General features: G+C 41.4%; 1 protein-coding gene across 3 annotated transcripts in view; it reads left to right on the forward strand.

Annotated features, from left to right (window-relative positions):
* Window positions 1–14,960, forward strand: part of ccdc178 (coiled-coil domain containing 178) — a 298,679-nt gene that overhangs the window by 237,362 nt on the left and 46,357 nt on the right. For 2 of the 3 annotated variants that reach the window (XM_080194266.1, XM_080194268.1), the window contains one exon: window positions 9,586–9,720. The exons of the other annotated variant lie outside the window; for it this stretch is intronic. In XM_080194266.1, the coding sequence (XP_080050392.1) occupies window positions 9,586–9,720 (135 nt within the window). The remainder of the gene's footprint in view (window positions 1–9,585; window positions 9,721–14,960) is intronic. 3 annotated transcript variants of the gene reach the window in all.

Raw genomic sequence — 14,960 nt, forward strand, 5'->3', positions numbered from 1 at the left:
CTACTGACTTATTAGCCTGTTACTGAACATAAAGTTAATTTCTATGTGACAAGAAAGACATTTTCTAACAGAAAGCAATGAAAATTTACATATCAATTAATGAAACACCTAACTAGAAAATTAAGCAGAAACAGCCCCATGGAAGTATTTTATGTATCAAAGGGCCAGCAACTAACTGAGAGCGCATCTAAGGTGGACTATCACAAGGAAGGATTAAGTACGTTAAGGCTAAAGTCCTATTAATCCAAACATTTATGGAATTACATACAATCTAACCATTCATTTCCTTTAGGAAAGTCCACTCACATAATTACTTTCAGACTACAGGAAAGAAAACTTAAACACCTGTGATGGCTGAAGAGAATTAGGCTCTCATTTCCTGCTGAGGAGCTACATGCAGTATGACTACTGATGCCTTCCAAAGGCAACTATAAATTAGTTACAACATTATACTCCAGCCACATGATTTAAAAAGCATGTGTGCATCAGTATCTGAGTATATTTAAATTATTTCCTTCTTAACAGAGGCTCTTTGATATTTGTGGGCCTGCAGTTCACTGGATAATCAAGTTAAGGACAGCATAATCTGGCTTCTTCAGCAGAAAGAGAAAGATGGCACTCCTATTCAGCTACCATGTTTATAAAGATGGATCTTACTCTTCTTGAGTTCTCTGCTTAAAGGAGATTATTTACTGGTCTGTGACAAAGTGTTGTGTTTTTTTATTATGGGTAGAATAAGAGGCAGGTCTTGAATCTACTTCACTAGAAGGAGGAACAAAACCTCTGCTGTTGGTGTTAATCTGATGTACTGGAAGTTACATATATTAATATACAGGGCCCTGTTCTTTTCTGACACAAAGAACATATATGCACATTGCACCAATTTCAGCTAAGTGAAATAAATGATACCCATTTGCTGATTCATTCCTCAGGGCAATGCCTTGAACAATCAGTGTCAAGCTGTCTGGTTTAAATTTTCAAACAGTGCTTGACAGTTAACTGGCAGTCATGATAACTGTTGCATTCTCCCTGGCAATGTCTCTAATAATTAGAGTCAATTTGCCAACCAATCAACACTCTCTTCTCATGCAGTATAAAGTTGTTATTTCCCCTAACATCCTTCTGATTGTCCCGATGAGAGCAAGTTGAAAAGCTTTGACAAAATATCTTTTGTCAGCAGTACCCTTGTTCTTCTTGGCTTGAAAAGAAAGGTAAAATAAAGTTATTAAACTTACCTGTCTTGGTCTCTCCTGGTCCATTACTTCTCAACACGTTAGGGCTGCTGGGGAATGAGCACAGCTCCCAGCTCTAGTTTTAGACTAATATTACAGTCTGGCCCAGATATTTAAGGAATGATCCTGTTTCTTCCTGCAGGTGTCCCACTCATCTGCTGAAACAAGCAGGTTAAGATCAAGACAGGGAAGGAAGGCATTGGGATTAGAGTCAATAATTCGTCACATTTTATTGCCTGGTTTTCTCTAAAGTTAAAATTGTGCCCCAATGATTTTACCTCATCTGGTATACCTAGAATACGGCTCCACGTAGCGCACGATGCCGTCCCTAGATGCCCTTAAGCAGGGGGTAGTGAGCTGCCTTCTTAAACCACTGCAGCCTGTGTGGTATATGAACACCCACAGTACGTTTAGAGATGGAATTTTAAGTTTTTGACCAAAACAATGAAGGAACTGTGATATAGTTCCAAGTCAAGATGGTAAGTGAGTTGGAAGGGAACTTGTTCTTCTAGATGGTAGAGGTTAGGAAGGTGCTATCAGAGGACCCTGTTTCTGAAGTTTCTGAAATGTATCTTGTAGATAATACAAATTGCTGCCACTCTGCGCCGGTGACAAAGGGGCTGAATATTTAGGGTGGCGGATGGGTTCCCAGTCAAGTGAACATAAGAACATAAGAAATAGGAGCAGGAGTAGGCCATCTAGCCCTTCGAGCCTGCCCCGCCATTCAATAAGATCATGGCTGATCTGTTGTGGCTCAGTTCCACATTCCCGCCCTCTCCCCATAACCCTTAATCCCCTCTCTTATCAAAAACCCATCAACCCGTGTCTTAAAAATATTTAGCAAGGCAGCCTCCACCACTTCAACGGGCAGAGAATTCCAGAGATTCACCACCCTTTGAGTGAAGAAGTTCCTCCTCAACTCCGTTCTAAACCGCCCCCCCTTTATCTTGAGGCTGTGCCCCCTAGTCCTACTATCTTTTCTGAGCGGGAAGAGTCTCTCCACCTCTATCCTATCCATCCCATTCATCATCTTATACGTCTCAATGAGATCCCCCCTCATTCTTCTAAACTCTAACGAGTACAAGCCTAGTTTATTCAGCCTCTCCTCATAGCTCAACCCCCTCAACTCCGGTATCAGCCTAGTAAACCTCCTCTGCACTCCCTCCAAGGCCAAAATATCCTTGCGTAAGTACGGCGCCCAAAACTGCACACAGTACTCCAGCTGCGGCCTCACCAATGCCCTATACAGCCGCAGCAAGACCTCCCTACTTTTATATTCAATCCCCCTCGCTATGAAGGCCAGCATCCCATTCGCCTTCCTGACCACCTGCTGCACCTGCAAGCTGGGTTTTTGCGACTCATGCACGGATGGTGTCAACTTTGTGAGTATTGCTGCTTCCACTGTGCATGTAATCCTGTGTTGTAGCTGCACCAGGCTGACACCACATTTTTGGGTCTGTTTGGTGCTACTCATGGCAAGCACACCAGCGCTCTCCATTGAGCTAGGGTTGGTCTGCTGGCTTGATGGTAATGGTGGAATGAGAGATGTGCCAGTCCATGAAATTACAGATTGTGATTGAAACAATTTGATTTGATTTGATTTGATTTATTATTGTCACATGTATTAGTATACAGTGAAAAGTATTGTTTTTTGCGTGCTATACAGGCAAGGCATACCGTATACAGAGAAGGAGAGAGTGCAGAACGTAATGTTACAGTCATAGCTAGAATGTAGAGAAAGATCAACTTAATGCAAAGTAGGTCCATTCAAAAGTCTGATGGCAGCAGCAAAGAAGCTGTTCTTAAGTTGGTTGGTATATGTCCTCAGGTTTTTGTATCTTTTTCCTGATGAAAGAAGGTGAAAGAGAGTATGTCCAGGGGCATGGTGTCCTTAATATGCTGACTTACTTCCAAGGCAATGAGAAGTGTAGACAGTGTCAGTGGGTGGGAGGCTGGTTTGAGTGATGGACTGGGCTTCACTCACAACCCTTTGTAGTTTTTTGCGGTCTTAGACAGTGCAGGAGCCATACCAAACTGATATAACCGGAAAGAATGCTTTCTATGGTGCATCTGTAAAAGTTGCTCAGAGTTGTAGTGGACATGCCAAATTTCCTTACTTTTCTGAGAAAGTAGAAGCATTAGTGGGCTTTCTTAACTAAAGTATCAGCATGGAGGGAACAGGACAGATTGTTGATGACACCAAGAAATGTGTTGCCTGGACCCGAGAAATGTGAAGCTCTTGACCATTTCTACTTCGTCCCCATTGATGTAGCCAGGGACATGCACTCCACTATGCTTCCTGAAGTTGATGGATACCTCCTTCATTTTGTTGACATTGCGGGAGAGATTATTGCTGTCGCACCAATTCACCAGATTCTTTATCTGTTTCTTGTACTGTGTCTCGTTATTGTTTGTGATCTGAACTACTTGAAAATCAAGTTAAAGGGGAATTTGATCACACAGTTAAAGGTGTATCAAGGGTATAGTAAGTGACTGAGGACACAGTCCTTAAGGACACAATTCTGCTGCTATTGATTGCTCACCGTGCCTCATGTGAAGGAGGGTAACAGTGTTGTCTCTCCAACATCTACATGACATCCTTTGCACTGATGAGATCATGGAGATTTGCCAGGATACTGGAAACTGCAGTTACTATGATTACTGCTGGCTGGGTCTGATACAGTCCTATCAGCTGCAGGCAGAAGTGGTACAGGGTGCCAGGGTGCCCTCACAATTTTAGAGTGGTCAGAAACAACTGTGCTAAAATTAAATAAGGGTTATTACAAAGGAATGAGGGCAAGAGATGGCTGAAGTAGACTAGGAAAGGACTTTAGCAGAAAAGACGGTTTATCAGCAATGACAGACATTTATGAAAATGGTTATGACTCACAACAAAGATATATAACAGTGAGGGAGAAGGATTCTAGGAAGGGGATAACCAAGGAGGTTAAGGATAGCATGAATCTGAAAGAAAAAACATGAAGGGCAGGATTTTCCAGCTGCACCTGCATCAAAACTGGAAAATACCATCCAAAACTGCAGCAGGCGACGGTGCAGAGGGACCTCGGGGTCCTTGTGCATGAGTTGCAAAAACCCAGCTTGCAGGTGCAGCAGGTGGTCAGGAAGGCGAATGGGATGCTGGCCTTCATAGCGAGGGGGATTGAATATAAAAGTAGGGAGGTCTTGCTGCAGCTGTATAGGGCATTGGTGAGGCCGCAGCTGGAGTACTGTGTGCAGTTTTGGGCACCGCACCTGCGCAAGGATATTTTGGCCTTGGAGGGAGTGCAGAGGAGGTTTACTAGGCTGATACCGGAGTTGAGGGGGTTGAGCTATGAGGAGAGGCTGAATAGACTGGGCTTGTACTCGTTAGAGTTTAGAAGAATGAGGGGAGATCTCATTGAGACGTATAAGATGATGAATGGGATGGATAGGATAGAGGTGTAGAGACTCTTCCCGCTCAAAAAAGACAGTAGGACTAGGGGGCACAGCCTCAAGATAAAGGGGAGGCGGTTTAGAACGGAGTTGAGGAGGAACTTCTTCACTCAAAGGGTGGTGAATCTCTGGAATTCTCTGCCCGTTGAAGTGGTGGAGGCTACCTCGCTAAATATTCTTAAGACGCGGGTTGATGGGTTCTTGATAAGAGAGGGGATTAAGGGTTATGGGGAGAGGGCGGGAAAGTGGAACTGAGCCACGACAGATCAGCCATGATCTTATTGAATGGCGGGGCAGGCTCGAAGGGCTGGATGGCCTACTCCTGCTCCTATTTCTTATGTTCTTATGTTCTTATGTTTAAGGTCAATGAACCTTTTTACGGTCTGCTCCCCACCTGCTACAATTCCCATGGCAGGCGGGCTGGGAAAATTCCTCCCTTAATATGGTGAAGATTAATGTTAAGGGCAACAATTGGAAAAGTTTAGAAAAATAACATAGAGGGATAAGTTAAATTATGAGGGTAAACTAGCAGTATCAAAACAGGTGGTAAAAGCTTCTTTAAATATAGAAAAAGGCCAAAGTGAGATCCACGCTGAATGTAAGCACTTTAGAGAATGAGACTGGGGAAATAATAAGGGGAAACCAGGGAATGGCAGAGGCATTAAGTAAATACTTTGTGTCAACCTTCACTGTGGAGGCTACGAATAACATCCCAAAAATAATAAATAAATAATCAAGGGTCAAAGGGTGGATTGGGGGGGGTGGAGGCGGGGGGGGAGGCAGGAAAGGGAGGAGAAAATCAAAACACTAACCATCACTACAGAAAAGGTACCAGGGAAACTAAAGGGGCCAAAGTGCGCAAGAAACAATACTTTTCACTGTCTGTTAATATATGTGACAATAATAAATCAAATTAAAATCAAATCAAATCAGTGAGCTGGAGTTTTAAATTTGCACCTTCTTATTAAAGTGCATTCCCATTGTAGTTGAAGGTCCATCAATGAAGGATACATCTTTATATAAGTGACTGATAAATATTTGTATCCAGAAAATCGGCTTCTCAATGGGGAAAATTAGCAGTCTAGTTTATTAATCGGTAAAATTTTCTACTGTTTCAGCACAGAATACCTGTTTTCAAACATTGAGACCCCAGGAAAACCCACTTCAATAGAAGCTAATGTTGTTTCCTGATTTTAATGCTCCAGTTGGCAGGTGGTTTTTATGACTTCTATCTCGAACCTGCTTTCTCATAAGCTTTATGCTTTATGTTTTCCACAAGAGTAATGGGAGGAGAGCATTGTAATATAGGTGAGTCTAAAGATAGCAAAAGCATGTATACAGAGTTTCAGCTGCAGATGAACCGAGACAGGCCAGAGATGAATTATTTTATCCAGCTGTAAATAGGCCACCATTTTGATGGTAAGGATATGCAGTTGGAAGCAAAGCTCAAGGTCAAACAAGATGTTGAGGTTTCAAACTTTTGGTTCATCCTGAAACAGTGATCAAGGGGAGAGGTCAGTAAATGGTAGGTAAATTACAGATTTTGTGGTTCTGGCTGAAAGCAATGGGTTCAGTCTTCCCAATTTTAATTAGAGGGAATGTTACCTCCCTGCCCAGAACAGGACAATCTGACAGCACAGTGTAATCATAGAACCCTACAGAGAACTCTACAGTGCAGAAGGAGGCCCTTCGGCCCATCGAGTCTGCATCGAACACAATCCCATCCAGGCCCTACCCCCATATCCCTACATATCTTACCCACTAACCTATGCATCCCTGAGCACTAAGTGGCAATTTCTTCGCACAGCCAATCAACCTAACGCGCACATCTTTGAACTGTGGGAGGAAGCCGGAGTACCTGGAGGAAACCCACACAGACATGAGGAGAATGTGCAAACTCCACACAGACAGTGACCCGAGCCGGGAATCGAACCCAGGACCCTGGAGCTGTGAAGCAGCAGTGCTAACCGCTGTGCTACCGTGCCGCCCAAGTGTAAGTGGAGAAGTTGGCAACAGATGCCATCTCCCTGGCTCTGTACTGGAATACCTAGATAATTCTGGAATACCTAGATAACAAAGAGCCTCTGTCAGACTTCTATTTATTGACTACAGCTCAGCCTTCAATATTGTCATTCCTACGAAAGTCATTCCCAAACTCCATGGCCTGGGGCTTGGCTCCTCCCTCTGTGACTGGATCCTGAACTTCTGAACCCACAGACCACAATCAGTAAGAATAGGCAACAATACCTCCTCCGTGTTCGTCCTCAACACTGGTGCCCCACAATGCTGTGTCCTCAGCCACTTCCTACACTCCTTATCCCCCTATGACTGTGTGGCCAAATTTCCCTCCAACTCAACTTTCAAGTTTGCTGATGACCCACCGTAGTGGGTCGGATCACAAACAATGATGAGACTGAGTACAGGAAAGAGATAGAGAATCTGGTGAACCGGTGCGATGACAATAATCTCTCCATCAATGTCAACAAAATAAAGGGGAGAGTCATCAACTTCAGGAAGTGTAGTGGAGGGCATGCCCCTATCTACATGAATGGGGATGAAGTAGAAATGGTCGAGATCTTTTTAGGTATCCCGATTAAGTCTTTAGGTATCCAGATCACCAACAACCAGTCCTGGTACTTCCATGCTGACACTATAGTTAAGAAAACCCACCAACGCCTCCACTTTCTCAAAGGATGAAGGTAATTTGGTTTGTCTGCTACAACTCTCATCAACGTTTACAGCTGCACCATAGAAAGCATTCTTTCTGGTTGTATCACAGCTTTGTCTGGCTTCTGCTCTTTCCAAGACCACAAGAAACTACAAAGGGTTGTGAACGAAACCCAGTCCATCACTCAAACCAGCCTCCCACCCATTGACACTGTCTACACTTCCTGTTGCCTCGGAAAATCAGCCAACATAATTAAGGACCCCATGCACCCCGGACATACTTTCTTCCACCTTCCATCAGGAAAAAGATATAAAAGTCAGGGATACGTATCAACCAACTCAAGAACAGTTTCTTCCCTGCTGCCATCAGAGTTTTGAATGGACCTACTTCACATTACGTTGATCTTTCTCCACATCCTAACTATGACTGTAACACTGGATCTGCACTCTCTCCTTTCCTTCCTTATGAACTGTATGCTTAGTCTGTATTGTGCACAAGAAACAATAATTTTTTACTGTATACTAATACATGTGGCAATAATAAATTAAATCAAATCAAATCAAATGGTAGGAGAGTTTTGCAGGGCTTTGCTTATGGCATTCTGTCTAAGACAATGGTATTATCTCTACAAAAAACAATGGGATCCTTTCAACCTCAGCCTACTGGAACTACTGCAACGACCAAACAGAACATTTATGTCCTCTAGCAACGAAGTAACACACTGGTTAGTCAGCTGAAAATAGATCTAAAAAAAAATCAAATTTCACACACATCTGATCAAAGTCCCATCTTGGACTCATAAGGAATTTAAAATTGCATTCACACAGCATGAGTCAAGTACTTTATAATCATGCTTTAAATCTAACTTTAAAACTCTTTACATTTTTTATGAACATTTACTTTGCTCAGAAATTCTATTCATGATTCATTTAATTTTTTGGAACTGCACTGGTGTACTGGAGAACTATAAGAAGGTGCATCAATATTTGTACAGAAATGCATCATTTTTCCTTGCAAATCAGTATGTTGGTAATTTATAAAGAATGATATAATAGCCATTTTTGATATTCAGTTACTAGATCTGTAGTCTGCTTAGCCATGCAGCAAAAAGATACCATCACACTGGAAAATTAACTCGGTTGTTCCAAACATCATTCCAATGTTTCAAAAGTTCAGATAGAAATTACATGTAAAACAAAGGGTGGAAAATTTGTATTTTATTTTCTCTGGCAGTCAGTGTGTGTTTTCTGCTAAATTGCATCATCTGCATCTTTTGTTTATTGTTTCCTTATCAATGGATTGATACTAATTTTTCTCAGGTTTTACTGCTTTGCCTCATTCCAATCTGACAAAAAATATTGCAACATAAATCAATCAATATGTAGAAATGTTCTTACAAAATACATACTTTTAATTTAGTTAATTTGACTAATATTAAAACCTGCTGAGGTTTGCACATGGGATTTGTTTTGTGGTTCACTTTTTTTTGAATAATCTTTCCAAACCCAGGATATGATAAGGATACCCTGTGATTAGGTATCCAATAAATCATGTATATTTTATCATGTATCCCCAAAACCCGCACTAATGTTTGGATCTAAAAGTTAATTATGAGTCATTACTCTCAGTGGGACTGAAAACAGACAGCTGCATTGTTTTTAGTCTCATAGTAAGGTAGATGGATGTTGTGTCTTTCTGGAAATTTCTTTTCTGTTATTGTTCTCCTAGAGCAGCTGATGGCTGCTTAATGCTCTTTAGTTTTGTCATGCTCTAAAGCACATGCTGCTAGGCCATGACAAGCTTTACAGGAATAAAAACAGCTAACATGTCCATCAAGGTATTTTAATTTCACATCTTAAAGTCTGGGTGGGGCCAATTTATGCAGTTTGAGCAACATCAAAAGCTTCTTGCTTTTAAACAAAGGGGTAAAATAAATCTTCAGGCTACCTTCATGGAACTGAGCGAAACAGAAATGTTTTACTCATCAGCTTTGCAGTCACTGGTTTGCCTCAGCTAGAACAAAACTACTGAAGCATTTAGAGAAAATTAACCCCCCATCCTAGCAGCCAGATGTGACTGGATTCTGATGAATGCACATGAGTGGGCTGAAAAATCAAGAGACTGTGAAATTCCTGTCAGGCCTATACAGTACAGAATGGGCTATTGACTGTTTTCTGTATTCTCTCCATCATTCTTTTCGAACACTGCCATTAATTTCCCCTCCTACTCTGATTTTTTTTTTAATCCCAACAGCTCTTTGCACTACATACCAGGATGCATAAAGCAGTAAAGGAATACTACAAACAACAGGGCCTTTATAGCCAAGCAGCAATGGCCAAATCCCAAGCTCTCTCGCAAGATAATGCTCAGAAAATAATTGCTGTGCAGGTATGTTTTAAAGGAGTTGAAGGCTCTTAAGATTGAAATGAAAATCTTTGGAAGTGGATTGGCATCATTTCAATTGCATACATACGAAAAAAGCCATTAGAAAGATGTTGTGGATATACTACATCACTTGCCTGCCCTTTTAAGTTATATAGCTAAAATTAGAAATTATTACTCTTATATTTATTTAAATACATATAGCTCTTTGTTGTTGTTTTCATAATCTTTTTTTATTTACAGGAGATTACTTTGTTTTATCACTATTAGTTGCTAACTTTTGAAAAATGTATAACTTGTAAAACTGGTTTATCCCTTATTTACACAATATTTATTTTAAAGCACTAAAAAAATCCTGAAGTACCATTTAATAAAATTTCCACTTTTTATCCTTCTTCTCAAACAAAACAAAGCCATCTATGTGACCTCCTTCAATCCTACAACTCATGGAAGTGGCCTACTTGTAGCTGGTCTTTTGACCAGGGAGCTGCCATATCCCAAAAAGAAGCCACTGATAGAAAAAGCTATAATTGCAGACCAAATGTTGCACACTGAGGGGTGACCCATCTGTTTCAAGGAACCTGACAGTTTCACCCCCAATAATGTTAACTTTAAGTATATTCCTCTCAGGGTGCCTCTTTGTTCGGATGCCCTCATGGTTTCCAATCTGGCACAGGGCCACCCTTCCTTTGCATGGCTGCTGAGTTCTACAGCCATCATCCTTTTGACTGGGTCCGCAGCCTTGATAGGATGTTGACACAGAGATAGCCAATTGAGAAGCCACCTCCAAGAGACTTGTGCCATTGGGCACTCTGCCAAGAAGCGTGGGCTTGGGATCCCCATTTAGTCACGACATAGGGATCTCAAGGCCCATGGGAAAATCCAGCCATCTAGTACTTTGTTTATATCTGCAGCAGTATATTTCAGAGTAGCCTATATTTATGAATTGGGCACAATTTCTTTGTAATTATGTTCATTGAAGAGTGCACTTCATCCCATGTTCATTTTAGTATTTGTGGGTGTCTTATTACAGGAAAGATAATGATGTAATCAGTAACATGGTATAAGAAACATTTGCTCTCACTAATTTTAAAACAATCAACGTGGATATCTCTGATATAATGCAAATGATTTTAGAAGAGTTTTATCGAGCAGTTTGATTCAGTGGGTTGTAAAATTACAAAAAGAATATAAATTGTGAAATTGAGCAGTAAGTAACAAATGAAAAAATTACTTCAAAATTTCAATAGCTGTTGCTATTACTGCAAAACAATAGACAGTTGTGTTGACTGGCCTGTGGTGCCACTGGAATGTCCCCTCACATCGCCCATCTGTTCAGTTTCTGATTTAACCAGCAGGAGATCTCTGCAAACATTGAGGTGGGCATGCAGAAACTTCAAATCTCTCAGACAGCCTCTTCTTGATTTGCAATATTACAATGCAGCACAAACTTAATTGAATACCTTTCTAAAATATTATAAAATTTTATATTTGACCCTCACATGGGCAAAAGGTAATCCTGCTTTCACTACATACTGAAATAATGATGTCTGACAAATGCATTCAGTAGTCAAGGGACTGAAAAACCCACTATTTCCCAATACTTGGCTATGAAGGACAAGAGGATCAACACCCCGGAGAGAAGTAGTACAAAGTAATCTCTCCTCAGACATACTGTGAAAAACAATCATTCGAAGGATCGCCTCCCTCAGAAAGTATTGCCAATCTGTTCGGTTTCTAGTTTAGCTGGCGGGAGATCTTTAATGCTTGGAGTCCTGCAACACAGGGATTTCTAAAAGGAGAGCACCCAGATGGATAATATACCCATTAGATCCATCTTCTGCAAGTTTTAGTTGAATTGTATATAAGGATTAATACCACCTTAGTGCTGAATTCTAATACTGGCACTCAGCATAATTACAATCCAATAATAGTTGGGACATTTAAAGATATTGAACACTAGTTAAAGAATCAAAATGTATATTTATGTATAGAAACTAAATGATGACTTTGCAGATCATTGCTCTGTATATAGTTCTCCTGGTTTTGTTTATTGTCTGATATACAATGTTTGTTTTGCTGTTATTAATGAGTTGTAATTTCTTATTTACTTTTGATATTTATTTACTAAACTGGTTGACCATTGTACTGATACATGTAAGAGTAGAACAGAGATGGGTGCTTTGAACTTCTACCATTGCTAAAGTATTAAATGAAAATAGAAAATGCTGGAAATCATCAGATTTGCAACATCTGTGAAGAAAGAAACAGAATTAATGTTTCAGGTCCTGACCTTTCATCAGTTCTGATGAAAGATCACAACCTGAGACCCTGGCTGGAATTTTACCACCTCGCCCATCCCAGAATTAGGTGGGCAAGACTCGCAGAACGGCCTTCTCTGTTGGCCTTGGGCGGGATCTTAGGAGCCTCAGGAGTGGACGAGGCAGTAATATTCTGATACCTAACTCTGTTTTTCTCACCTAGACATGCTGTGGAGGTGCCGGCGTTGGAAAAGTTTATTTGGTAGTAAACGCCACTAGCTTTTGGAACACTGTTCCTTCGTCAGGTGAGTGGGGCATAGAAAGGCACACACAGTTTACAGAATACTGATTAGAATGCAAGTCTTTACAGCTAATCAAGTCTTAAAGGTGCAGGTAATGTGAGTGGAGATAGCACTAAGAATAGGTTAAAGAGATGTGTATTGTCTCCAGACAGGACAGCAAGTGAGATATTGCTCAGGCAAGTCATGGGGGTTACAGATAGTATGACATGAACCCAAGATCCCGGTTGAGGCCGTCCTCATGTGTGTGGAACTTGGCTATCCGTTTCTGCTCAGCGACTCAGTCGTGAAGGCTGCCTTGGAGAACGTTTACCCGAAGACCATGTAGACGCTACGACAACGGATGAATGAACACCACTCGACAATCATCAGGCAAAACTGTTCTCTTCCTGTTGGCAAACATTTCAGCAGTCATGGGCATTCGGCCTCTGATCTTCTGGCAAGTGTACTCCAAGGCAGCCTTACGAGACATGACAGCGCAGAGTCACTGAGCAGAGACTGATAGCCAAGTTTCAGGCACATGAGGACAGCCTCAACCAGGATCTTGGGTTCATGTCACACTATCTATAACCCCCTTGACTTGCCTGGACTTGCAAAATCTCACTTACTGTCCTGTCTGGAGACAATACACATCTCTTTAACCTATGCTTAATGCTATCTCCACTCACATTGTCTGCACCTTTAAGACTTGATTAGCTGATTAGCTGTAAAGATTCACATTCTAATCAGTATTCTGTAAACTGTGTGTGCCTTTATATGCCCTGTTTGTGATCAGAACTCCCCACTCATCTGACGAAGGAACAGCGTTCCGAAAGCTAGTGGCGTTTACTACCAAATAACCCTGTTGAACTTTAACCTGGTGTTATGAGACTTCTTACTGTCTCTCACCTAGATGCAGCCAAACCTGCTGAGTATTTTCAGTATCCTAGCTATCTTGCTTTTGGATTAAGTTATTGTTCTTCCCTGGGTTCTTACGCAGTGTTACAAATAGACCTTCACATATTCTTCCATAGGAAGTGAAGAGAATTCAGGTAACTAGCCTAAGTCTATTTTCACACACTTACTGCTGAGCAGTGAGTGAAATAGGCAGATTTGTGCAAAGTCAACTATACCCCATCAACCAGAAGAATGATACAGATAAAACCCCAAGGAAGAGAGGCAAACAATTATTTTGCTGTAATGACCTGCATTGTTCTGTCAAGTAGTGACCTTTTCTCAAAATTAGATATTTGGTATTCTATGATTTGTGATTAAGTGGAAATTTTCATCTTGATCTTGGGAACATTGATCCACACTAGAATATAGTTCCAAGGCCAGAGGAAGGCCTGGGTGCGTCACTTACGTAACCACTGCTCACATGCAAGCTTCTAAGTGGATGTGAATATGCTGTTTGAATATGAGGGTTTTTGAAGTTTATTTTGACCCTATCTTCACTGAGTGTCTACATACCTGCACGCATATTTTCACTTGGATCAATGACTAAAAATAAAATTGTATTTATATTGCATATTTCACTACCTTGGGAAACAAAGTTGCCAATTTTGCACATAGCAAGGTCCCTCTAACAGAAGATAAACAGCGTGATCATTTTTTAGCAATGTTGGTTGAGGGATAAATATTGACTAGGCACCAAGCAACCGCCTCTGCTTTCATTCAAAAGGTATCATGGGATCTATTGCATTCATCTGAGAAGGCCTTCAAGTTTCATTCAAAATATGGTACCTCTGGTAGTGAAGCACTCCCTCAGTATTGCACTGAAAAGTCACTCTTGACTTTGTGCTCAAATCTCTGGAGGGAATTTGAACAAACACCTTTCGACTTACTGGCAGAGTACTAATGATCACCAAGCGGAACATCAGAGGAACAGGAAAACCATAGAAACCATAAAAACCCTACAGTGCGTAAGGAGGCCATTCAGCCCATCAAGTCTGCATTGACAACAATCCCACCTAGGCTTTTTCCCTGTAACCCCACATATTTACCCTGCTAATCCCTTTAACCTAGACATCCCTGGGCAATTTAGCATGGCCATTGCACCTAACCTGCACATCTTTGGACGGTGGGAGATAACCCATGCAGACACAGGGAGAATGTGAACACTCCACACAGACAGTGACCCAAGTGGGAAACGAATCCAGGTCCCTGGAGCTATGGGGCAGCAGTGCTAACTATTGTGCCACCGTGCCGCCACTGAACAGTTTTCCACTCCTTTCATGATGTGCTCAGGCTATTTATTATATTTATGCCAGCTTGGATTAAATCAACTGACTCAGCACAGAGCAGTGATTGAATTTCCTTATCTGTAATACTGAGTATTATGCTACAAACACAGTTACATGTTACACACTGAGGCTTAAAAGGAGCTAAGGACAATAGCTTTCAAAATCCTTCATGTATAGACAGTATACAAAGTACTGGACAGTTTCTAGCTCTTGTTCCTCACTTCCCTAGCTGTGTAAAGCCTCACTTAGAGGTTAATCACTTAAGAGGTTGGCCGGCACGGTGGCACAGTGGTTAGCTGCCTCACAATGCCAGAGACCTGGCTTAGGTCACTGTCTGTGCGGAGTCTACACATTGTGTGCGTAGTTTCCTCCCACAGTCTGGAAGACATGCTGGTTAGGTGCATCGGCCATGCTAAATTCTCCCTCAGTGTACCCAAACAGATGCCAGAGTGTGGCAACTAGGG

This window comes from Carcharhinus amblyrhynchos, chromosome 8 (genome assembly GCF_965287045.1).
Source record: "Carcharhinus amblyrhynchos chromosome 8, sCarAmb.v2.hapA, whole genome shotgun sequence".
NCBI classification, from domain to species: Eukaryota; Metazoa; Chordata; class Chondrichthyes; order Carcharhiniformes; family Carcharhinidae; genus Carcharhinus; species Carcharhinus amblyrhynchos.